The 26,091-nt window shown below is 50.4% G+C and overlaps 1 protein-coding gene across 2 annotated transcripts; it reads left to right on the forward strand.

Annotated features, from left to right (window-relative positions):
• The first annotated feature begins 4,556 nt into the window (after positions 1-4,556).
• SCAMP5 (secretory carrier membrane protein 5) lies at positions 4,557-25,695 on the forward strand. 2 transcript variants are annotated; one of them, XM_075897404.2, is made up of 7 exons: positions 4,557-4,707; positions 14,404-14,470; positions 14,905-15,033; positions 17,958-18,114; positions 21,060-21,161; positions 21,594-21,711; positions 23,527-25,695. In XM_075897404.2, the coding sequence occupies exons 2-7, from the start codon at positions 14,464-14,466 to the stop codon at positions 23,719-23,721; spliced, it is 708 nt and encodes a 235-aa protein (XP_075753519.1). In that variant the 5' UTR covers positions 4,557-4,707; positions 14,404-14,463; the 3' UTR covers positions 23,722-25,695. The 2 variants fall into 2 exon arrangements, with proteins under 2 accessions (XP_075753519.1, XP_075753520.1); XM_075897405.2 differs by lacking the exons at positions 4,557-4,707; positions 14,404-14,470 and having other exon boundaries at positions 15,154-18,114.
• Positions 25,696-26,091: the final 396 nt, after the last annotated feature.

Below are 26,091 nucleotides of genomic sequence, written 5' to 3' on the forward strand. Positions count from 1 at the left end.
CCTAAGCAAATCATGTTCTGGCCTCAGGGCATGTCTACACAGCAGGGCTGAAGCCAAAATAAGCTATGCAACTCGAGCTACATCAATTGTGTAGCGTAAGTCGAAATAGCTTATTTTGGCTTTTGGCGCTGTCCACACAGCAGGAAGTCCAAGAAAAAGCACTCTTCCTCTGACTTCCCTTACTCCTTGTAAAATGAGGGTTACAGGAGTCAGAGTAAGAAGTCCTCCAGCTCGACATTATTTCAACATTATGTTAAAATAACTGCTTGCTGTGTAGACGCAGACTATGTTATTCTGGAATAATGTCAGTTATTCCAAAATAACGCTGCTGTTTAGACATAGCCTCACTGAAAATTAAGCTAAATTAGAACCCTGATGAAATATAAATATCTAATCAGGTTGTGAAGATGGACACATTGCTGAACAGATGCCAAGGAGGTTTTCCCCATCTAGAGGCAATTTTGGATTTACATGCATGCAGGCTCATAGAGGAAGGCATATCTATTCTCATTTATTGCACACCTTTAATTCTCTCTGGGTATGTCTACACTACTCCGCTAGTTCGAACTAGCAGGGTAATGTAGGCATACCGCACTTGCAAATGAAGCCCGGGATTTGAATTTCCCGGGCTTCATTTGCATAAGCTGGGCGCCGCCATTTTTAAATCCCGGCTGGTTCGAATCCCGTGCCGCGCGGCTACACGCGGCACGAACTAGGTAGTTCGAACTAGGCTTCCTAGTTCGAACTTCCGTTACTCCTCATTCCACGAGGAGTAACGGTAGTTCGAACAAGGAAGCCTAGTTCGAACTACCTAGTTTGTGCCGCGTGTAGCCACGCGGCACAGGGTTCAAACCATCCAGGATTTAAAAATGGCGGCGCCCGGCTTATGCAAATGAAGCCCAGGAAATTCAAATCCTGGGCTTCATTTGCAAGTGTGGTATGTCTACATTACCCTCCTAGTTCGAACTAGGAGGGTAGTGTAGACATACCCTCTGTGATCTCTTAATTCCAGCATACATTCAGTTTGTCTTCTAATTTTGCAACAGATCCAGATTGTCTCCTTTGGTTCTTCAATTGAGAGGTAATCCTGCAAATGCACAAACAGCTCCCTTGATTTCCCCTTGTAGCTTGCTCAGTGGCAACTAACTCAGCAACAGTTACTCTATACCTTTTGTAACAAACTCCTATTGACTGCAGTGCAAATAGGAGTGGGCACCAGAAGCTGCATCTGGCATATCTTTTTCTACTAGGTGAAATAAGAGCTTTCTCTGCTACAGTAGTGTAACTCTGTGGTGACTCCACTGAAATTATTTCAGATTAACATTGGTGTAATTTAGATTAACTGTGAATCATAAAATGAGGGGGAATCCTGTATTCATCTGAAGAGGGCACTTTTACCTTGTGCTCCTAACCCATCCCATCCCTCTGTTTATTGTATCTACCTGTTACCTTTGTGTCATATAGTTAGATTGTAAATTCTTTAGGACAGGAACCATTTTTCATTATATTTGTGAACAACAGGACCCTGATCCTGGTCAGGACACCTATAAATCAATCAATCAATAAATAATCAATCCAGGCTGGAATCTGGCGGGGATAGAGATTAACACTGGATTTGCAAAAAGTGCAATGGGATCTTTAATGACCACCTCTACAAAATCAATGCTACTGTGGCTCATAAAATCAGGCTACGGTATTATTTTCTTACTGATTCAGAAAGAAGACTACCACCTCCTGAATCAGCAGCATGTCTTCTTGCAGCATCCTGTTTTTTTCTTTCAGTTTCTCTCTAAAGAACTGATCTCACCTGACCTATCTTGAGTAAGATAGCAGGCAGTATGCACCATTGCCTGTACTGATGGAACTAAGACTCCCATGGTGTGCTGTTATCCAACCGTAAAGTCCTTCTCGAGGATGTTATCTTCATTGTATCCTGCTAATAAAACAAGCAATAAGAAGGCAGGAATTATCTGTGCAGACTGTCACAATGACTATTTTGTGTGTCATGCCTACTATTTTTACCTCTGCCTAGGAATTGCACTGCTGTCAGAAGAAGTGAGTTCAACTATTTTCGTTCTGCATACTTCCAATGGAAGCATTCCATAAAGACAGTTAATGTGCTTTTGTGAGTTTGTGGACATTGTCCTAATTCTTAATGTCTGAGCTGGGTCCTGGCCAAGCCCTGCAATGCTCACCCAGTGGGGATGGAGCTGCTGGAATCCAACTTCTGTGCCTGAGCACTGCACAGGACCCATGGAACTCACCTTTTTGCAGCACCCCTGAAGTGCAGAGTGTTCATCCCTGCAGCTCTTACCTATCCCTGGCAGGCAGTTCCACTTCATGCCCCACAGCCCTGCCTCCTGCCACAGCCCCCCACCAAAGACCAAATAACAATTACCTAAAAATGCATCAGTGATCAATATGAATGATTCAAACACTACAGCTACGTCTACACTGGCATGAATTTCCGGAAATGCTTAAAATGGAACAGTTTTCCGTTATAAGTATTTCTGGAAAAAGAGCGTCTACATTGGCAGGATGCTTTTCTGGAAAAGCCCTTTTTCCAGAAAAGCATCTGTGGCCAATGTAGATGTGCTTTTCTGGAAAAAAGCCCCGATCGTCATTTTCGCAATTGGGGCTTTTTTGCAGAAAACACTACTGTGCTGTCTACACTGGCCCTTTTCCGGAACAGTTTTCTGGAAAAAGGACTTTTGCCCGAGCTGGAGCAGCATAGTTTTTCCGGAAAAGCAGCTGATTTCTTACAGTAGATCATCTGTGCTTTTCCAGAAATTCAAGGGGCCAGTGTAGACAGCTCGCAGCTTATTCTGGAAAAGCGGCTGATTTTCTGGAATAAGTGGCCCAGTGTAGACACAGCCTACATGTTACATTGATGTTGTCTTGGTGTTTGAGAACCCTAGATGCATATTGCAATAAATCTGGTAGTTCTTGTACTATCCACAATAATATATTGCTTTTCTATGGTATCTTTCATCTGAAAATCTTAAAACCTTTTTATAAATGTGATAGAATTAAGCCTCACAGTCCCTTTGAATGTATTTATGCCTTGTAATCAAGTTATCTCCCAGTCTTCTTTTTGATAAACTGAATAGACTGACAGATACTGTAGAATCCTGTAGTGGCATAATTTGGGGGTCCCGCCTGCCCTGCTCATCTCCAGATCTGCCCCCCCCAGAGCAATGGGACTTTCTGTGCTCCCCTTTAGGAGCCAGCCCCCCTGCTCTTCTCAGAACTTGCAACCCTCTCTCCCTAGAGCATGGGGTGCCCCAATCTCCTCAAAGCCCAGTAACCCCTCCCCCTGGAGCATGGGGCGCCCCAATCTCCTCAAAGCCCAGTAACCCCTCCCCCTGGAGCATGGGGCGCCCCAATCTCCTCAAAGCCCAGTAACCCCTCCCCCTGGAGCATGGGGTGCCCCAATCTCCTCAAAGCCCAGTAACCCCTCCCCCTGGAGCATGGGGCGCCCCAATGTCCTCAAAGCCCAGTAACCCCTCCCCCTGGAGCATGGGGCGCCCCAATCTCCTCAAAGCCCAGTAACCCCTCCCCCTGGAGCATGGGGCGCCCCAATGTCCTCAAAGCCCAGTAACCCCTCCCCCTGGAGCATGGGGCGCCCCAATCTCCTCAAAGCCCAGTAACCCCTCCCCCTGGAGCATGGGGCGCCCCAATCTCCTCAAAGCCCAGTAACCCCTCCCCCTGGAGCATGGGGCGCCCCAATCTCCTCAAAGCCCAGTAACCCCTCCTCCTGGAGCATGGGGCGCCCCAATCTCCTCAAAGCCCAGTAACCCCTCCCCCTGGAGCATGGGGCGCCCCAATCTCCTCAAAGCCCAGTAACCCCTCCCCCTGGAGCATGGGGCGCCCCAATCTCCTCAAAGCCCAGTAACCCCTCCCCCTAGAGCATGGGGCGCTCCAATCTCCTCAAAGCCCAGTAACCCCTCACCCTGGAGCATGGGGCGCCCCAATCTCCTCAAAGCCCAGTAACCCCTCCCCCTGGAGCATGGGGCGCCCCAATCTCCTCAAAGCCCAGTAACCCCTCCCCCTGGAGCATGGGGCGCCCCAATCTCCTCAAAGCCCAGTAACCCCTCCCCCTAGAGCATGGGGCGCCCCAATCTCCTCAAAGCCCAGTAACCCCTCCCCCTGGAGCATGGGGCGCCCCAATCTCCTCAAAGCCCAGTAACCCCTCCCCCTGGAGCATGGGGCGCCCCAATCTCCTCAAAGCCCAGTAACCCCTCCCCCTGGAGCATGGGGCGCCCCAATCTCCTCAAAGCCCAGTAACCCCTCCCCCTGGAGCATGGGGCGCCCCAATCTCCTCAAAGCCCAGTAACCCCTCCCCCTGGAGCATGGGGCGCCCCAATCTCCTCAAAGCCCAGTAACCCCTCCCCCTAGAGCACGGGGCGCTCCAATCTCCCTCCCCTCACAACCTGGTCCCTTCAGTGTCCCTCGAGCTGGAGCCCCGCCCCCCTCGGAGCCTGGCCCCGCCCCCCCGCTCAGCGCCACCGGCCTGTGAGGCCCCGACCCGCGCGCCCAGTACCCTGGACAGCGGCCTGCGGGACGCTCGGCTCTCGCGAGAGTTGCGGCGCTGCCTGTGGCGGGGGCGGAGCCAGGCGCGCGCGAGGCGCGGGGGCTGCGGCAGGAGGCGGGAGCTGCGGGCCGGAGCGGAGCTGACTGCCCGGGACGGGGAAGGGCTGCGGGGAGGTGAGTCCTGCGACCGCCCTGATCCGCTCCCGGGACGCGCGTGCCAAGGGCCTGCTCCCCCCCCCTCCCCGTGTGCACCGCGCGTGCCAAGGGCCTGCTCCCCCCCCCTCCCCGTGTGCACCGCGCGTGCCAAGGGCCTGCCCCCCCCCCCCGTGTGCACCGCGCGTGCCAAGGGCCTGGCCCCCCCCCGTGTGCACCGCGCGTGCCAAGGGCCTGGCCCCCCCCCCGTGTGCACCGCGCGTGCCAAGGGCCTGGCTCCCCCCCCGTGTGCACCGCGCGTGCCAAGGGCCTGGCCCCCCCCCCGTGTGCACCGCGCGTGCCAAGGGCCTGGCCCCCCCCCGTGTGCACCGCGCGTGCCAAGGGCCTGGCCCCCCCCCGTGTGCACCGCGCGTGCCAAGGGCCTGGCCCCCCCCCGTGTGCACCGCGCGTGCCAAGGGCCTGGCCCCCCCCCGTGTGCACCGCGCGTGCCAAGGGCCTGGCCCCCCCCCCCGTGTGCACCGCGCGTGCCAAGGGCCTGGCCCCCCCCCCCGTGTGCACCGCGCGTGCCAAGGGCCTGCCCCCCCCCCCGTGTGCACCGCGCGTGCCAAGGGCCTGGCACCCCCCCCCCGTGTGCACCGCGCGTGCCAAGGGCCTGGCCCCCCCCCCCGTGTGCACCGCGCGTGCCAAGGGCCTGGCACCCCCCCCGTGTGCACCGCGCGTGCCAAGGGCCTGGCACCCCCCCCCCGTGTGCACCGCGCGTGCCAAGGGCCTGGCACCCCCCCCCGTGTGCACCGCGCGTGCCAAGGGCCTGGCACCCCCGCCCGTGTGCACCGCGCGTGCCAAGGGCCTGGCACCCCCGCCCGTGTGCACCGCGCGTGCCAAGGGCCTGGCACCCCCCCCGTGTGCACCGCGCGTGCCAAGGGCCTGGCACCCCCGCCCGTGTGCACCGCGCGTGCCAAGGGCCTGGCACCCCCGCCCGTGTGCACCGCGCGTGCCAAGGGCCTGGCACCCCCGCCCGTGTGCACCGCGCGTGCCAAGGGCCTGGCACCCCCGCCCGTGTGCACCGCGCGTGCCAAGGGCCTGGCACCCCCGCCCGTGTGCACCGCGCGTGCCAAGGGCCTGGCACCCCCCCCCCGTGTGCACCGCGCGTGCCAAGGGCCTGGCACCCCCCCCGTGTGCACCGCGCGTGCCAAGGGCCTGGCACCCCCCCCCCGTGTGCACCGCGCGTGCCAAGGGCCTGGCACCCCCCCCCCGTGTGCACCGCGCGTGCCAAGGGCCTGGCACCCCCCCCCCGTGTGCACCGCGCGTGCCAAGGGCCTGGCACCCCCCCCCCCGTGTGCACCGCGCGTGCCAAGGGCCTGGCACCCCCCCCCCGTGTGCACCGCGCGTGCCAAGGGCCTGGCACCCCCCCCGTGTGCACCGCGCGTGCCAAGGGCCTGGCACCCCCCCCCCGTGTGCACCGCGCGTGCCAAGGGCCTGGCACCCCCCCCCCGTGTGCACCGCGCGTGCCAAGGGCCTGGCCCCCCCCCCCCGTGTGCACCGCGCGTGCCAAGGGCCTGGCACCCCCCCCGTGTGCACCGCGCGTGCCAAGGGCCTGGCACCCCCCCCCCCGTGTGCACCGCGCGTGCCAAGGGCCTGGCACCCCCCCCCCGTGTGCACCGCGCGTGCCAAGGGCCTGGCACCCCCCCCCCCGTGTGCACCGCGCGTGCCAAGGGCCTGGCACCCCCCCCGTGTGCACCGCGCGTGCCAAGGGCCTGGCACCCCCCCCGTGTGCACCGCGCGTGCCAAGGGCCTGGCACCCCCCCCGTGTGCACCGCGCGTGCCAAGGGCCTGGCACCCCCCCCGTGTGCACCGCGCGTGCCAAGGGCCTGGCACCCCCCCCGTGTGCACCGCGCGTGCCAAGGGCCTGGCACCCCCCCCCGTGTGCACCGCGCGTGCCAAGGGCCTGGCACCCCCCCCGTGTGCATCGCGCGTGCCAAGGGCCTGGCTCCCCTCCGTGTGCACCGTGCGTGCCAAGGGCCTGGCACCCCCCCCGTGTGCACCGCGCGTGCCAAGGGCCTGGCACCCCCCCCATGTGCATCGCGCGTGCCAAGGGCCTGGCTCCCCTCCGTGTGCACCGTGCGTGCCAAGGGCCTAGCTCCCCCCCCCCCATGTGCACCGCGTGTGCCAAGGGCTTGGCCCACTCTCCCGTGTGCACCTGACACCCCCCTGTGTGCCAAGGGCCTGGCACCCCCCCCGTGTGCACCGCGCGTGCCAAGGGCCTGGCACCCCCCCCCCCCGTGTGCACCGCGCGTGCCAAGGGCCTGGCCCCCCCCCCCGTGTGCACCGCGCGTGCCAAGGGCCTGGCACCCCCCCCGTGTGCACCGCGCGTGCCAAGGGCCTGGCACCCCCCCCATGTGCATCGCGCGTGCCAAGGGCCTGGCTCCCCTCCGTGTGCACCGTGCGTGCCAAGGGCCTAGCTCCCCCCCCCCCCATGTGCACCGTGTGTGCCAAGGGCTTGGCCCACTCTCCCGTGTGCACCTGACACCCCCCTGTGTGCCAAGGGCCTGGCACCCCCCCCGTGTGCACTGTGCATGCCAAGGGCCTGGCACACCCCCCCGTGTTCACCGCGCGTTCCAAGGGCCTGTTCCCCCCCCACACTCGGGTGTGCACCGCGCATGCTAAGGGCCTGGCAGCCTACTCCCCCCCACGTGCACCACGCATGCCAAGGGCCTGGCAGTCCCCTCCCCCACCCGTGTGCACCATGTGTGCCTAGGGCCTGGCAGTCCCCTCACCCACCTGTGTGCACCATGTGTGCCTAGGGCCTGGTACCTTCATTGTTGTGCATTGTGCATGTCAGGTGCCTGGGACCCCCACACCTGTGAACACCAGGGAGCCTTATCCTCCCCACTTGTGTGCACCTATGTTTGCACATGCCTATGCCATGGAGAGGCTTTGTGGCCCTACACCTGTGTGTGCACATGCTTGTGCCAAGGAAGGGCCTTGTAGCCCTCCCTACATGTGCATGCCAAGGAGAGGCTTGCACATTCCCATGTGTGCTGAGGAGGAGCCTGTGGCTTGCGTGCCTCTGTGAAAAGGGGCCATCCACCCTATCATTCTGTGTGTATGTATGCGTGCACCTGCCAAAGGCTTCCTCTCCCTGTGTGTGCCTTAGTGCCTGCAAAGCTGTCCTCCCCGCCCATGTTTGTGAGCCCCAGCACACATACAGGCCATCCACCTCTCCTGAGTGGGTGACAGGCTCTTTTCCTCTGGTGTGAGTGCTTTTGTGCAAAGGGGGCCCCCACTATTCTTGTGCGTGTGTGTGTGCTTGTGCAAGGGGGCTTTCTTCTAAGCATTTTATTCATGTGTGCATCATACCTTTGCAGGTGTGTGCATGCAAAGGGGCCTTCTGTTTGCTTCTGTGGGTGTGTGAGAGTAAGAGGCCTTTCACCCTAATATGTCTCTAGAGTGTGCCAGGATGTTTTGGGGAAGGCCTGATTGCTGTCTGCACAGTGACCTCACTAGTGGAGTGCACAACTGGCTTGTTTATTAACATGCAATGAGTAATTGGTATGTGTATTGCAGTGAAAGATGGGACCAAGCAGAGGAAACCTACTTTATGTTTCTTGTGGGTTGTTTTGAAATTGCAACTTGGATTTGATTGTTGTCCATGGCTTCTATCTTTATAATGCGCTGAACCCAAACCCTAGATCATGGGCCCTTCCTAGATTACTGTGTCCTTTTCAGGAGTCTGTTTTTTTTTTTTTTTTTTGCATACCCCCTAGTTTCATGTAGTTAAAAAAAAAAAAAAAAACATGCTTACAAATCCAGACATAAAAATACAAAAGCATCACATCCTATTGTTATTGAGAAATGCTTCCTTTCTAGGATGTAAAATCCCATTTAATTAGTTAACTGGTAAAACATTGTTTAACTGGTTACCGATTAAACAGGTGGGTGTAGGGGCTGCTCTGACCTCGATGGTGTGCCCTCTACCCGCAGTGGGGCCTTGTCTGTGGCAAGTGGAGGCTGCTCCAGGCCCCACTGGTGAACCATAACGGGGAAGAACCACTCATTAACCTTTCACATCCCTATTCCTTTCTCATTTTTACCTTTTGATAAAATAAATCACTTGGAATATAAATATTGTGTTTACATTTCAGGGTGTAGTATATAGAACAATATAAAGTCATTGTGTGAAATTTTAATGACTGGCCTTTGCTAGTGCTTTTTATGTAGCCTATTGTAAAACTACGCAAATATTTATGTGAGTTGATGTACCCTCAGGATGAATTTTGCATTGTCCCATGCCCCAGGTTGAGAACCACTGCCCTAGATCTGAATGCCTTAGCATGCTGGGCCATTGGCTCACTGGATGTGAATCTTGTGTCTTGATCCCAGCTCCAGTTACAATTCAAGAGTAAATTCCTTTCTAAACTGGTAGGCGGGTGTGGTGAATTAACGTGCCACAGTTGAAACACACTGGGACTCTGTGTCTGCTGTATGTGGGTGGTGGGTGACTCTTATCACAGACCTCCCTATTGCAGGGGAAAGAGGGAACTAAGTTTTGGTTCCCATCTCATAGACTCATAGACTCATAGCTTTAAGGTCAGAAGGGACCATTATGATCATCTAGTCTGACCCCCTGCACCGTGCAGGCCACAGAATCTCGCCCACCCCTCTTAGAATAATCCTCTCACCTATGTCTCAGATATTGAAGCCTTCCAATACTTTGAAGGCCCCAACATGCAGAGAGTCCTTCAGCTGTGATCTGTGCCCAATGCTACAGAGGAAGGCGAAAAACCTCCAGGGCCTCTGCCAATCTACCCTGGAGGAAAATTCCTTCCTGACCCCAAATATGGCGATCAGCTAAACCCTGAGCATGTGGGCAAGACTCACCAGCCAGACACCCAGAAAAGGTGTGGCAGTGCGGTGGGAGAAGATACTGAACCTGCTTATTTTTATGATCCTTTTCCTCACTGTTTTCTATTGCTATTTATTTATCAAAAGGAAAGTGTGAGTTAGTGTAAACCAGTGCTTTTTTTGTGAGGGTACTGCCCGGTACACAGTACTGGCACTCCCAGATGCAATGCCAGCACCTCCAGTCAGAGCTAAACAACTTTTCCCCTGGAGTACCAGCACCTTTTTTTAAAAAAAAAATACAAAAAAACCCACTGGTGTAAACTCAGTTACCACTCAGTGTGTCATATATTAAGGATTTGGAGGTGTTAGTCATGTCAGATAAATCTTAATGTTAAATTCAGAGTGCTTTTCTGTGTTTAAAAATGAGTAGTCCTATGGCACCTTGGAGACTAACACAAATATATATCATCGTCAGTTGATGAAGTGGGTTTTGCCCACGAAAGCCCATGATTCTATATATATTTTTATTAGTCTCTAAGGTGCCATAGGACTACATGCTGTTTTTAAAGTCAATGGCAAAACATCCATTGGTTCCGGTAGAGCAGGGGTGGGGAACCTTTTTTGAATCAGGGACCGCTGACCCACAGAACAATCAGTCAGGGGCTGCAGAAGCCCCTGACTGAGAAGCAGAAAGACGCTCCCCACATTCCCTTCACACACCAGAGCCTAGGGGAGCCCAGCCTAGTAGATTTTGTGTGCTCCACCCCATAGTAGGGTGTGCGAGGAGTCATGGGGGGGGGCTGGGGCACCAACCTGGGGTCCCCAAAGCTGAGAGGGGACCCTGAACCTCAAGGGCCGGATCCAGGCAAGCAGGGGGCTGCATCCGGCCCCAGGCCTTGGGTTCCTTACCCCTGCAGTAGAGCTGGAGAATTTGGTCCCAAATATGTGTCAAGTGTGTGTTGTTCTTTTAATCCCTTGTAGTTAATAGGCCTTATCTGTGCTAATGATTTGCTTACCAAAAGGCTAGATAGGTCCCACTGGTGAAAGTGACCCTGTCTGGTCTGCATTTGCACTTCCACCACAAGTAACAGCAGAGGGACTGGAGTAAACTGACTGAGCATAAATTTAATAGCTGTATTAGATGTGCAGGTGAGGGGGATGCTAGGCTGTGTTTGGGTGGTTGCCTTTGGGAGATTTTATTTATGTGAAAGTGACATTGTCAGTTTGTCACATACTTGGGTTTGGTCACTAAAAGGGCTTTACACATTTGTGTGCAGGAGTTTTTGTAAACGTGTTCACTAAATTTCATGCATCAGTGTCTGGATGCTAAGTTTGAGCCACCTTCGGGTTGATCTTTTAGAGTTGTTGAGCAGCGCCATCTCCCATTGAGTGCAAGTGGAGCTGCGTGTTAAAAATCAGACTCAATGCGTCTCCTGTTTGGGCACATGCAGTCAGAGGCCTCAGCTGATCATCTTGGCAGAAATGCCAAGGCAGTGTGTGATATCCTAATCCCAGACCTTTTCCTGCATCTTACTGGGTACCAAAATCCCCAGCCATCCAGGACCCCATTTTCCCTTGGCATGTTCTCTGATACTCTTCTCTGTTTTCTATGCAAAAATCTACAGTGTGGTGAAAATTAAACACCTGGAGATGGTATCCATTTGAGCTTAATATCTAATAATAGGGGAGATGTGGTTCAGACTTATTTATTCTATTAAGTTCCATTCAATTAAACCTCCATTCCATTCATTAAACCTAAACAGTACCAATGTTACTGAAGCTGCTTTGCTGCAAAATTTAGTTCCAACTTGCTGTTGATCCAGGGACTTATAATAAAGTGTGATTTGTGCATATCTATTTAGGGTTTTTCTTTAGTATCTAAGTACTCTCACCTCAAAGCTCATCAGGGTACTAAATGCACTGGAAGAGCTTCCGGACAGAGACCCAGAAGATGAACACATGCAATAGTAATATCAAACAGGTTCCAGGTCTGTTACTGAGAATAATGCCTTCCAGGTCTGGAGTGGTGGTGAGGCCCCTGCTGCCATTTAGGAATCTCACTAGCATCACTTGGACTTAATTGATCTCTTTTGGTCTGGCTTTTGGTGTGACATGCAGTTGACACTACTGTAACCTCGCCGGTGAACACGCCTTGCCTAGTGATGGACAAAGGGCGGGTGTTCATCATGATTCTTTTAGCTCTCCGACCACCCATATGATACCCCCCTGCCTGAAAGCCCTGACTGGTACCACACTTGAGGGCTTCTAGTTTTCCTCTCCCAGGAGGTGTTTTGGAGCAATGGCATTTGGTGCAATTGGAGCAATGGCCTTGAGGGCTCACATGCAGTGCTGGCTTTAGTGGGGTTCTGTTCAAGTGTGTATATGACCTGTTTCTTCTCACTGTGCATATGGGGACGTTGCCAGAGCTAGCCCATTTCAGCTGCAATGCTCTTAGTTCAGAGCTTCACAACTTCAGCGGATATGCCCAATGTAGCTACTGACCTATGTGGCAACTTTGGCCGCAGCGTGAATTAGGGATGTAAATTGCGTATAATCAGCTAATCGAGTAGTCAATGGAATTTCCATCAACTACTCAATTGGTCAATAGGGAGGGGAGAACTGCAGAGCCGCAGTGGCGTTAGCTCCCTGGGAGCTAACGCTGCTGTGGCTCTGTCTTTCAAATGTATTAAGTGCTGGCAGGGCCTTAATACATTTAAAAGGCAGAAGCACAGCGGGGGGCTCGGGAGCGAGCCGGGACAGCTGATTCCCAGCTCGCACCTAGTCACCCACTAGCCTCTGCCTCCCCTGCCCTCCGGAGATGGTGCTGGGATGAATCGGCTTTTAAGCCGGCTCCCCACAGCACCAGCTCCTGTGTTTTCCCCTTTTCCCCTTGCTGCCTCTCATAGGTTACGTCTAGATTACATGCCTCTTCCGAGAGAGGCATCTAAAATAGGTTACCCGACATAGTCAATGAAGCGGGGATTTAAATATCCCCAACTTCATTAAAATAAAAATGGCCGCCGTGCTGTGCCGGCTCAGCTGATCGTTGGCATAGCGCGCAAGTCAAGACGCAGATCAGTCGACAAGGGAAGCCTTTGTCGACTGCTCCCTTATGCCTCATGAAGCCGATGAGCTTTTGCTTATTGGATAGTCAACTAGTAATTTATATCTCTAGTGTGAATATGACACTTTTGCTTTTAGCTGGATGCAATTCATGGTGATTCCTAAAACTGTATGTGTGCCATAGTCCTATTGATCTAAAAATCTCCGGTGCATAATTTCCTGAGATTCTCTCCTTCCTTATGCTCAGTAATAGTAGATGAGGTCACTATGGGTCTGACTCCTTGAGCAGTCAGATCCTTCCTTTAAATGCCTGGGGACATGGATGTGCTTGACTGTAGGTTTCTCATTCCTCCTCCATCTACTCCCCCAGTTGCTCTCAGCAAGCCCAAATTGGCTGACCTTCATAAGGCATTTGGGATTATTTATTTATTCGTTTATTTTTCAGTGTGTTGTTTTTAAACTCTTCATGTCCTCAGAACTGCTCTGTACTGGGCGCACTTTATAAATTAAAAATGTTCCCAAGCACTCCAATTTCTGAATCCGAGTAAATTGTATATCGGGGTGGGCAGATACTCGGAGGGCCCCCACACCGCTGTATTCACCTGTGCTTCTGCAGGTAGGGGGGATCGCAGCTCCCGCTGGCCGTGGATCGCTGTTCCCAGCCAATAGGATCTGTGATCACCTGTACCTGTAGAAGGGCAGGTAAATACAGCAACAGTGGCCCACTGCAGGCTAATCCTGGTGAATCGCTCCTGTTTTATTGCCCAACCCTGTGATAGATGACACATTTTAATGTTGATTTCACTGTACCTTGTCTTGTTCTGGTGATACGAAGGGATGGTAACTATTGCTGCCTTTCTAGCTGTAAGTGCACAGCTCCCTTGAGCAGTAGAGGCTGTTTGAATTGAGCGGAAAAAGTGCTGGTGTTCAGGAGTTGTGCCACAGCACAGCTTTGGATCAGGATTTTAAACTGTCCACAGTCTGGGCTTTAGTTCTTAACCTGTCTCTGGGAAAATACAAACCCAGCCTGGTGATTGCTGTGTAACTGAGCTGGCTGTTCTGGGACTTTGCATTCCCTTCCATGGACTAGCATGCAGTAGGTCAATGGTTTGAATGTGTCTCTGGCCTGCTCTCTGGCTTGGTCTTCTCTCCTTGGAATAAACTGCCGGTGGATGTAGGTCACTTGAGCAGGCACTAGACACTAAGCCTCTCCCTGCCCCACATTGCTGAATCTTCTTTTCCTCTTCTGGCTGCAGGCAGTGCTTTAGTTGGAACACATGCTTATCTTTACCAGGTGTGGACCGTAGATCTAAGTGTACGTATATGTACTGGGGTGCGCGTGAATAATACAAAAGAGAAATGCAACCACGCCTTATTTATAGCACTCTCCTTGGGGGCCAGTTATCTCCGGGTGTGTAAAAGAGGTGATTTGCTGTACAAGGGATGATTTTTATGCTGATTGAAGAGAACTGGGATCCTTCTGTCTCAGGATCGTCCCACTAAATGTTGCAGTGCAATCAGCTGTCTTTTTGGTTGTTGGGCTTGGCGAGTTAGGGATGAGGAGTCAGGAAGGGATTTGATTTACTCCTTTAATTTAGGAAAGATATGCACTGGAGAAATGCCAAGAGGCTACCTGAATTTCCCCAGGCAGGAATCTGTGTGTATGTAGGATTGGGGGGAAGGGATTATGGTGTTAGAAAATTTACACTTCTAGTAACAGAGTAAATGCTAGGAAATGGTTGAACATAGAAGAAACGTTGTTTCCCCACGTGTGTGTCTTTAATGTGATTACTATCTCTTGTTTTCTTTCAGTTTTGGCAGAGGTGCAAGCTGTCCTCAGACTTAGCTGTGGAGTAGAAACAGACAGACACCATGGCGGGTAAGGAAAAAAATCCTTGCTGGATCTCGTAGAACTGGTTTTTCTCTCAAAGGGCTCTATGCTTTAATGTGGGTGACATATTGGCCTTTGCTACCCAGTTAACCTTCCCTGGGTTTGTGACACAAAGGGTTAATTTGGCCTGCGGGCTCTTCATTCCTGGTGGTTGTGTGTGAAAATGAAAGAGCCCAGCTAGACTGCCAGAGACCAGGCTGAGTTGCAATGAGAGGAAATCATTTTTTTTAACATATAAACTGAGCAAATCTGAGCTGGAAATCGGTGAGACACAAACCTGTAATCCCACTATCCCACTATCCCACTTCCAAGGTCTCTGCTTGGGTTAGGTCAGTGCTTTAGCCAGTCAGCGGTGGATCAATTTGAGGAAGAGAGACTTATGCTGGGCTCTGTTCAGCGATTCGTTTTTTCTCTTGTCACAGAGAAGGTGAACAATTTCCCACCGCTCCCAAGATTCATCCCCTTGAAGCCATGTTTCTACCAGGATTTTGAGGATGACATTCCACCGCAGCACCGCACCTTGGCCAAGCGCCTTTACTACCTCTGGATGTGTGAGTCCTCCCTGGGGCAAGCACCCCCCCTCCCTTGGTTCTGGAGGGCATGAGCTCATCTCGAGCTTTAGCTCTGCTGCCGCCAATCAGAGAGCTCCTCTCCTCTTGCCTACCCTGCAGGTAGTCACGTGGCCTCATAAACCAAAGACCACTCAAGGACTCTGCTCCCTCACAGAGGCCTGCCCTGAGGTGGAGCAGCTCAGCCAGTGAGTTTCTCATTGCTGAAGGATTTACTGCCCAGATTTTCTCCCTGTCAGGCTCCCTCAGCCAAATGGCTTCTCACTTGGGAAATGCAGGCCCTGCCAGCACACTTCCTAGTTTTACATTGCAGCAGTGTCTGCACTCAGGCTCTCCCTCACTGCCAACAAGCTCCGTGCAAGTGGGCAGTCTTTCTTCACCACCCAGCTTCCTGCCAGGCCCTCCCGAGCCAGGAATCTGAGCCAGTTTCAGGTGGAAGCCGTGGAGCTGTCTTCCAGCCTTATGTTTTAGGTCACTATGCCTCCCCCCACCCCATCCCCCAATTCCCTAGTTTGCAAATTCCACATCCAGCACAAAGCTGCAAGCCTGCCCCTGAAGCTGAAAGGTCACTTTAAATTAGTGAGTGTTGGGCCTCTGATGCAGTGACCGGGTCTCTTTCACCCAGCCAAAGTGTAACACCTTGGCCGTACCCAGCTTTCCACAGTGCAGGCGTTTGAGGCTTTCCTCAGAGCCAAATCTTACCTTTTCCTTCTGCAGCTGCTGTGTGATGTGCTGTCATCCAAGCCGTGGTCCCTTGACCAGAGCTAATGCCACTGATGCAACTAGCTGGCAAGGGGGGCCAATTTCCCTTGCCTTGGGACCGCCTACTAGTTTGACTTGTGGGCGTGTAAAGCAGACAGTGTCGGGCTTCCTCCATGTGTGTTTTCCCCTTTTCTGAAGCCTGGTGTGGAGGTGGCCACCTCTTTGCTCCAAGGGGATTCAGTCTAGCAAGCGTGCACAGTTTGTGTAACTTCACTAAACAGAGTGTAGCTAAATGAGTAACTGTCCCAATGATCTAGACCTGGTTAGGAAAGCTGGCACGGTGTTGGGAGTCAGTGTCGGAAATGCCTAAGCAAACGGGTGTGTGGGGAGCACTTCATCAGAAGGTCACTTTTGAGAAACCACCGCTGCATTTGGCATGATTTGGCCTCTTTGTTGGCTAGCTCAGTGGAGACGCCAAAGATTAAATGGTCCTTGGAAACAAAACTTGTTCTCAGAGGAGATGCCTCCAGGTCGAAGATACAGCATTCCAGGTGGGGAAGGGTACATGACTACTACCTACAGTCCCCCTGACCTGTAGCTAAGTTGAGCATTTCTGTGTAGCAAGGACAGTGCGAATGCCTGAAGTCACTCCCCTTTTTTAAATGAGAGGAGATTGTTCCACCTCTGTGCCTCCTTTTTTAGGTAAAAGGTCTGGGATGGGTTAGGATGGAAGCAAGGGGAGGAGGGGCTGCTAATGATTATTTTCACCCTCCTCTTTGGGGGGAGAGGAGGAGGCACATACAGGGTTTGTGGAAGCAGGCAGCCTATGCATTTAATACGACCTCTGATCTTTACCAGGTGTTCTCTCTGAAAATTGAAAGCAAAATGAAGTGTTGCATGGATGCAACCTTCCCTAGGGGCGTGGTTTGTGTTCCAAGTGCAGGTTAGAAGCATCTGAATTCGTAGCAAAGGGACTGGGTTGGTGGTTTTGACTCATGCATCTGTCTCCCCCGATGAGCTTCCCACCCTGCTGACTCTCCCAGTTTTCAGCTTTGGCTCTGGAGCTGGGCTGGCTTTCCCCTTTCTCATTCAGGGAGGTTGTTGCAGCGCGCCGGGAGGGAGGTGTGCAGTCACTCTGACGCCCCATCCCTGATATGGCTGCACTCATTACACTTGCATTTAATGGGCCCCTTTTTGCTCTCAAGCCTTGGAAAGCAGAAGCACAAACACCCCGTTTCTGTCGAACTTGCTGAGAGAGTTTCTATTAACTTGCTGTCCGAGGAGACCCTTTAGGTGAGCCGATCCCCTGGGGAGAAGACACGGCAGAGAAGAGGGGGGAGATGGTGATGGAACATCGAGTGCCTTATGATGTGGATTCCCAGCCAGGCAGACCACTGGGTTGGCTGAACAGTTTCATCTCCTCCAGCAAAACATCCCCCCTGGCTGCTCCAATGCATTGTTTGGAGGGAGGGCATTCATTTTAGTTGGAAAAGAGGTTCCTCCTAAAGCTCTGAGGTGCAGGAATGCAGATGACAGCTTCTCTTCTGCATGGCCTCTGCGAGGCTTCTCTTCATTGTAGTAGCCCTGTATCGCTTAGCCTCCTAGTATCATAGTGGAGAATCCCTGTTCTTCCGATCTGGACATGCCGTAGACCAGTCACGAACCTGTCACTTTTACGCTCCGAATTGATCAGTTGGTGTCGAGTTTGTCATGGGAAAGGCAGCTGGGCTGCCTGGTCTAACTCGCCCGGGAACGCGCTCCTGACAGTGAAGCCATTGCTGGTGGCAAGGGAGATGTTCCCTTTAATTCTCTCTCTTCCACCCTTTGGTGGCAAGAGAGAAATTGTGTTTCAGTTACTCAACTTGGAGGCGCTTGTGTCTTTCTGCCACACCCTGATTCTCACCTCCTGGAGCGGGTGATGTCTGCGGGGAGTCCCATTGGGCCATGACTCATTGATGCCAGCCTGCTTCAGCTGGCTTGGAACCATTGCCTGAGGGAGCCTGGTGGGCATGGAAGGATGGTGAAATTACAGAGGGAAAAGGGGGATAAAAACTGCAGACAAAACCCCACTCCTGAATTAGGCCTGCCTGAGTGTTTCTGAACCCCATGGAAGTCTCCGCCTGAAGGGCCCCTCCAGTCACAGCTTACTCTCTTGCAGTGTGCTACTTTGCTCCCTCTGTGTGTCTGTGTGTATATGTTTGCAGTGAACAGCATCACCTTGGCAGTGAATCTGATTGGCTGCCTCGCATGGCTGATTGGAGGCGGTGGAGCTGTTAATTTTGGACTGGCAATTCTCTGGCTCATTCTCTTTACACCCTGCTCCTATGTCTGCTGGTTTAGACCTATTTACAAAGCCTTCAAGTAAGTGGTCACAGCTGGGCACAGCTTCTCACTCTCTTTCTTCTCATGAATAATCCATGCTTAGACTGGGTCGTCTTTATTTGGGAATCTCTCCCTTCCCTTCCTACTTACACCGTTCCTCTCCTACCTTGGGAAATTGGATGTTCAGGATTAAGTTATCAGCTCTTCAGAAAGACTAATGTATCCAATACATGTTTTCCCTCTGAGTGGGGTTCTTGATAATGAGTCACGGGAGATCAGAAAGAGTATGGATACTGTGTTCTGTCCCGTGGTGACAGGTACAGTGCATGGCCACATTCCAGCTCTGTTCCTGCCCAAATTGACAGACTCTGTGCTTTTGCTGCAGAGCGTGGAGGCTCCTGAAGAGAGATGCCTCGGAGATCAGACAAACTGATGCTAGAACTGGAGATGGGAAGATGGGTCAATGGTTAGATGAGTTGCAAATGTTTCTTCCTGACTCCACAGCCACCACATTCCAGCTCAGAAGTACAGGGTGCCAACTATCTTAGGGTTTATAGCTTCTCTGGCTCTAGAATTGAGTCAGTAACTAAAGGGTTCTTCAGTCCTGAGAGACAGGGGAGGGAGAGCAGCTCACAGCTCACAGCCCCTGCGCCTGGCTCTGATTTAGCAATATACGTAAGCACCCAGTTGGTTTTAAAACTAGAATTTGGCCCAGTGAAGTTAGCAGAATCTAGGAACATGCTTGTGTATCTTGCTAAAGTTCATGCTTTGACCTGCAGGTCTCACTGAGCCATGATGCACAAGCATGAGGGAAAAGGCATTGGAAGCTGAAGTGCTTACAGATTCTGGCTCTAGAAGCTCCGATTCATTCTCAAGAACCCCAAGGCAGATCCTTAGCTGGTGTAAAGCTGCGCAGCTCCTCAAGGGAGCTATGGCAGTTTACACCAGTTGTAGGCATCCAACTCTTCCTTTACCCCAAGGAACCTCTGTGGGATCTCTCATTGTCCTAAACCAACCCTGCCTCTAGAAACTCAGTGCCCTGCAGCCTCTGCTTGAGATCTGACTTATTTTGGGTGGTGAATATTTTCTTTCCATTAGAGGCTCCTTTTACAAACCTTTTGGGGTGGATAGCACATATGGTACTGGTTATGCGTGCAGGTTAGAGCAGTCCTATTTTCACCATTATTCCAGTCCCTGGCAGCTTGCTGAATGCTTCATTAGTACTCCACTCGAGAGCAGGGTGGACTGAATTAAATCAAGGTGATTTTAAATCACCAAGTGGAAAAGCCTTGAGTTTAATCATCAGTTTCAATCAGCTTTTCCATTTGTACTTTGCTCATTTTCTAAAGAGAGGTGCATTCTAATTGGTTGGTGTAATCAGTAAAGCATGTTCACTTAGCTAAATAAAGCCTTTGCATTAGATTTGGTACATCTTTTTATTACCTAGGAGTGTACATGTGTATTTAATCAATTATATAGCTTAATATTTTCCAATTTTTATTCATCATACATTTTAGTATCTTAGAAAATGGTGTATGATATACTGCATATTTTCCAGATAATTCACTTTTTGCTCATGATTTGTGTCAAGTTGTATTAGGACAGTAACTGGAATTGAATTTAACGCTTAGAATAGCATAAACATTTTTTTAAAACAAAACAAGCCCTTTATACAACACATGACCTGTTGTGCCATATTTATAAAACTCAACCTCAAAAATGAGATATTTCCCCCTGATTCTTTCTTAATTCAGAAAAGCAGCCTTTAACGCAGAGTTTTTGATCCAGGCTCATGGATTCAGCTTAACTATTTTTTATGTAAATGTTTTAAGAGCTTATACTAATTTCATGCCTTAACAGATTTTATCTTAAATGGGTTTATTTTTAAAAATAACTTCTTATCATAATTTAAATAACATAATACAAATTAAATTACAAATTATTTCATATATATTTTTAAATCACCAGTTTTATTTTTGTCCATCCTGCTTGCAAGGAGGAAAAATGGCCCAGTAGATAGGGGCGCTGGATAGGGACACAGAAGAATCATAGAACTGGAAGAGACCTCAGAAGGTCATCAAGTCCAGCCCCCTGCTCTAGGCAGGACCAATCCCAACTAAATCAACCCGGCCAGGGTTGGGTTTGATTCCCACCCAGCCACACATGAGCGTGACTTTGTTTCCTCACTGCAAAATGGGGATACTTTGCCTGGCAGGGGTGTTAAGGATAAGATCCGCTAACTCTGAGGTGCTCTAATAAAATGGTAACTAGGACTATGTAAGTAGCTAAATATGGCCACACAGGGATAAAAGACCCACAGCACAGCTGCAGCAGGTCTGAGTCTGTTGATTTGGGCTTGGGCTGTGGGGTTAAAAATCTCTGTGTAGCTGGTAGGGCTCTGGCTCTGGACCATCCACCCTTGCAGGATCCCAGAGCTCTGGCACCACCCTGAGCCCAAATGTCCAACCAGCAGTTTTTGAGCCCAGTGGGCCTGCAAGCCCAGTCAGCTGACTTAGGCCAGCCACTAGCTTCTTATTCCTGTGTAGACATCCCCATAGAGCAGTGGGGAAGCTTAGCACAGACTGCTCACGTGGCGGACAATGAAACTCTTACCACCTTTCCAAGGCTGCCCCTCTCCCCCCCACTTTACCTACCATCTAACTGCTGCCAAATCATTACTAACTGCCAGGGAACCCTGATTGACAGCGTGAGTCCTTCACGTTTTCCTTTCTCCCTCCTTATGCTGTGGTGTCACTGTCCTGACTCTTTGTGGGCAGCTCTTGTTCACCCTAACCATCCGTTCCCATTCTCTTCCACCCACTGTGGCCACACAGTCTCTGCTGGAATCAAAGGCGTTATTTAGCTGCTCTGGTGGCCGAGATGCTGGGTGTTCGGGGTGATAAGAGCTGGAGTACAGCTGCAGGACCAGCTGAGGCGCAGAGAGCAGTGAGGAGGAGAATGACAATGAGTTGTTTCTCTCGTAGGACAGACAGTTCTTTCAGCTTCATGGCGTTCTTCTTCACCTTCATGGCCCAGCTGGTGATCAGCATTATCCAGGCAGTGGGGATCCCTGGCTGGGGAGTCTGGTAAGGAATACAGGCTGGATGTGACAGATTTCTTTCTTTTCTTCGGGAGCTGACAGAGAAGAGTTTTTTTTTCATCTGTTAGGATGGAGAAGGAAAAAAATTCCAGAGTTCCAGGGCTCAGCTAGTTCAGGGCATCGAGTGGGTAGAAGTGGGAGTATGGAAGGAGTGTGTTAGTGGAGTGGGAGGAGAAGGGCAATGAACGATGTGATGTGGCAGAGAAAGGAGGTAGGAGGCTTTGGGGTGACCTTTGGGTACTACTTGGTTTCAAGAATGGCTTAGAATTATCCAAGATAGCGAAGTGTTTGGGAGATCCGTCATTTTAGAGTGCGGTTTTCAGCTTGCAGCATACAAAGCCAGTGGGGAAAAAACATAGCTACTGGGTGCAGCAGTGTAACCCTGATTTAACCAAAGCCCTTTTGCATCTCCCTGCAGTGGCTGGATCGCAACAATATCCTTCTTTGGGACCAACGTGGGTGCAGCTGTAGTGATGCTTATCCCCACCATCATGTTTACAGTCGTGGCAGTCTTCTCCTTCATTGCCCTCAGTATGGTATGGGTGCAGGATGAGACACCAGAAATTGGGATGTTTTCTGGGTGGCCATCTGGGCAACAGATCCCAGCTGGGGTGTTCACTACTCCATGGTGTTTCTAGAGAGCTGCTCACCTGAGTACCTCCCCTCCTTTCCTCTGTTAGGGGCAGCCCTTTGTTCACAATGTCTGGAGCCGGTGTTGTGTTTGGGACTGAAACAACAGTTTTTGCCAAACTTAGGACATCTCCAAATCAAGTGCTGTCAGATCTAGGACAGGACTTAGACTCATAGACTTTAAGGTCAGAAGGGACCATTATGATCATCTAGTCTGACCCCTGCACAATGCAGGCCACAAAATCTCACCCACCTCCTCCTAGAATAATCCTCTCACCTATATCTCAGATACTGAAGCCTTCAAATAGTTTGAAGACCCCAAGATGCAGAGAATCCTCCAGCTGTGACCTGTGCCCCATGCTACAGAGGAAGGCGAAAAACCTCCAGGGCCTCTGCCAATCTACCCTGGAGGAAAATTCCTTCCCGACCCCAATATGGCGATCAGCTAAACCCTGAGCATGTGGTCAAGACTCACCAGCCAGACACCCAGAAAGTTCTCTATAGTATCTCCTATTATCCCTTCATTGACCTATTTACCACTGATAACGAATGGTCAATTTACCAAGATCATGTTATCTCATCAGGACTTGATCCTGGAAGTTTGAGTTCCCTTAGGCTCTGGCAAGATGCAGGTTCAGGCTGCTAAGTTTTAAAAAACAGAGAGTACTCTTATTGCTGAGCTTGTCCTAAAACCTGAGAGAGAGTGACTTAAAGAAGAATGTTGATTGCTGATGTAGCTTGGGCCTCTCAGGGAAATTCTTCCTTATAGTAAGAAATGTTTAGATTTTTTTAAAAGTTCAGCAGAATCGTCACTAAAGCACCAAATTTTCATATTCTCCTGTTCCTGGGCTTAGCTCTTGCTCACAGAGGTATGTTGCCCTGTAATTGGTTTCTTGATGGTGGTGATCATGGTTTCGAGCTAGGAATGAAACCTTTAAAGCCTTTGCTTTTTTTTGTGGTTTGGTGTGTGGAATGCTCAGTCTTCATTGTGACTTCTCTAATTGCCCAAAGTACTGATTGGCCTTCTTGTGGGTTAGCAAGCCTGGCGAAGGCTCTTGAAGTTAGAAAATGAGGTAGATGTTTGTAAAAGGTGTTTGATATAGTGCAGCTTTCCTTCTCTCCCATTTCTTGCCTTAGGAATAGGGATAAAGAGGGGAATGAATGACTCTGGGGAAGACTTGTATAGAGTAGGTTGTCTGCTCCCCTCTGGACTGGATTGTTAGTGACCAAAAGTAGTTACCTTTAGGTGATGGGTTGGTGGCGTATGTGCAGTGAGTTGATTGTCTCACTATGGTTTGCAGCAAACTGTCGCCCACATCACAAACGACCATCCCAATAGGTTAATTTGCCTCTCTTGTCCATAGTCTAGGTATAGAGCAGACACTAACTCGAGGTAGAGAATGAGCAGCTTTCACCTTGCAGGGTGGTCCCATTAGGTCACAGTTGAGCCACTGTGGTCAGAAGAGTTTCAATGCCAGGGCTGTTGAATGGAGCAGGCTGGTTTCTAGGGCTGCTGTTCTAGCATCTGTCGGTTTCAGTCCCGATCCTGCGGGGTTAAGTCCCTGCCCCTGCCCATGAAGTCAATGGGAGCTACAAGTGCTCTCAGGATTGGACACTTTGCACTAGGGTCTCTCAGGTTATCCAAATAATTATAATAATAATAAAAAGAGTCGGGGACTCACCTCAGTGATCTCCTTTCTCTCTGCCTTTGCCCCACACAGGTGCATAAATTTTACCGGGGCAGCGGAGGGAGTTTCAGCAAAGCACAGGAGGAGTGGACTACAGGAGCGTGGAAGAATCCACAAGTACAACAGGCAGCGCACAACGCGGCAGTTGGTGCTGCACAGGGAGCCGTGCTGCAGCACGAAACACAGTATTCTGCCACCCCTAACTACACCTATTCCAATGAGATGTGAACAGAAGACTCTGTCCTGAGGTGGGAGGTTGGGGATGGTGAGGGAGAATACTGCTGAGCCAGGTCTGTGTAACCATTTCAGCAAGGGGAGTGTAAGATACTTGATTTTTCCCTCTACTCTAGAACAGGGTCTTTTTTGTTTTTTTTCTGTTTCTTTTTTTTTTTTTTTCTCATTTTGAAGAAGCTGTGAGTTGACCTGCAGGACACTTGTACTGTGCAGTAGTAACCATGTGCTTGTGTTCCCCCGTGAAGTAGTGTACGGTGGTGACTTTTAAATTACTGTGGTGATAGATGTATGTTATAACATCAACAAAACAAAAACCAACAAGCTCACCAAATGTCAAGAACAAAACTTTAGATCGCTGACAACGTGGGAGTTTCACTGGCTAATACTTCCAGTTGCTAATGTGCGGTTATTAATGGCTTCCTCTAGAGACAACTGGTACCAGTTCATCCAATCCCAGGAATTCTCCTTTTTATTGTAGCAGGTTACTAGCTGATTTAGCACTTAAATTCCTTGAAGCCAGGAGGGCTCCCCTTGTCCGTATCCTCCCTCCGAGCTTCAGAAACAATGGGTTCTCTTAACTAAGGGTGTTGTAATCATTTAATCTTTGATGTATTGTGAGGAAGACAGTATTGGTGTGTCACTGTACAGCGAGGGCCCCAAGGAAGTGTGGGGAATTTGCTCTGTTTGAATTGTAGCGGACCTTCCATTTAGTATGAAACTTTGGTACATTCCGAAAGCTCTGGTCTGAGTTCCACACTCCAAGTCCTATATTATTCAAATGTTCAGGTGGGAAAAGTGATTGTAAAATTGGTGTAGTGTTTTTCAACACATCTATTTTTTGGCATAGTAAGGGCCAAACCTTGTTCCTAGACACAGTATTGTTTATGTAGTGTGAGCAGGATTTGGCCCTATGGACGATCAAGTCACCCAGCTGTTTTTAGGCTCCTTGTAAAATCATAGCCTAAGGGAGTGAAGGGCCCATCTTCCCCTGAAATTCAGGTTTGCTTGCAAATCCCAACCTTAATGTCCAGGAAGTGTTTACTCATGTTGGCCCTGAAAACTCCATACAGCTAGGGCGGAGCAAGTTGGAGTCGAATGTCTTGCACGTTGTTGGTGCAATAGTCAACTAAACGTGGACTGCCACATGTGCTGATATAAAATGCCGAAGAACACAAAAACTTCAGTTTTAGGTCCTGGGAGGAGTTTACTGTTCTGGTGGTTAAAAGAAAAATATGTAGATTTAGAGGTAATGGGGAAGGAATAGGGAATGCAATATGCTTATTTTTAGCGAGAGACTTTTCAGACTTGAATGCACTTTAAGTAGGGAGGCCAGCTTTTCTCCAAAATTAATTCTGATTTTCTCCATAATCAGAAATTAGTTAAAATGTAATCTAGTCTGGCCCCTTTGATCAAGTATCAACTTCCTCCCTGGTCAATATTCCCCAATGTCTTAAAAGCAAACGGTGGTCCTGTAATTAGTAACTCAACATTCCAAAGCCTATTAGTTTTCTAGTTGCCCTGCTTATGATACAACTTTTCAGACCATCAGAGCCCCTTCTCTTTAGCTGCCTAATGATGTGTGTATATGAACTATATATGCAAGAATTATGTCAACATGAAGAATTTTTTACAGCAAAGCCAGCCAAGAATGAAGAAGTTTCCTTTTTAAGGATACAACTTAAATAATTCTGCAGCAGCTGGTTGTCTTTTGCAAAGGCTGTGAAATAAAGGTATGATAAAAATGTATATATCTTACAGAAGAAAGGAAGCCTTTACTTAGGCTATAATATACTTAATCAGACTTTAAATACTGTGCAATTACCTATAATTAGTCTTAAATGTATTCTACCAAACCTTGTGGTCTGTTAGTTCCCTGGTTGAGAATGTACAAATTAACAGTGATTATTTCGCCTTCTGTATTTGTAGTGAGAAAGACAACCTATTAAAACAAGCAGTAATACAAACATACAGCTTTAGCCAACTCTCTATTGCATCCCCAAAATCAATGAAAGTGACTGATCTTCAGTAAAATGACACTGAATGCATCTGCATGGCTACCACCAATAAGAGAAACTGCAGAATATGTACCTTGATTGAATTGCGCTTAACCAGTGACTGCTATCTAAGTGGTGCCAAGAGTTTAGATACTTCTCTGACTCTGGAGTAACTGCAATGAAATCAAATGCTTTGTAGCAAATTCTCACCAATATGAGATTACCATCTGTCCCAATAATCATCACTGGTACAGAACTGTGAATGTTGCCATTTATATGGACCTTGCTGCCATGAATTAACAGTTCGTTAGCTTTGGTCTGGACCTGTTTCAAAGAGGACTAGATCAAAACAAACTGCTTATATGCAGCA

The sequence above is a fragment of the Pelodiscus sinensis genome, chromosome 14 (genome assembly GCF_052426305.1).
Source record: "Pelodiscus sinensis isolate ZL-2025 chromosome 14, ASM5242630v1, whole genome shotgun sequence".
Taxonomy (NCBI): Eukaryota; Metazoa; Chordata; order Testudines; family Trionychidae; genus Pelodiscus; species Pelodiscus sinensis.

Excerpts from the sequence above, each read along its gene's own strand:
- SCAMP5 (XM_075897404.2), top strand. Across the intron at positions 15,034-17,957 it reads CCTTTACTACCTCTGGATGT|TGAACAGCATCACCTTGGCA; the intron begins GTGAGTCCTCCC and ends ATATGTTTGCAG. Across the intron at positions 18,115-21,059 it reads CCTATTTACAAAGCCTTCAA|GACAGACAGTTCTTTCAGCT; the intron begins GTAAGTGGTCAC and ends TTTCTCTCGTAG.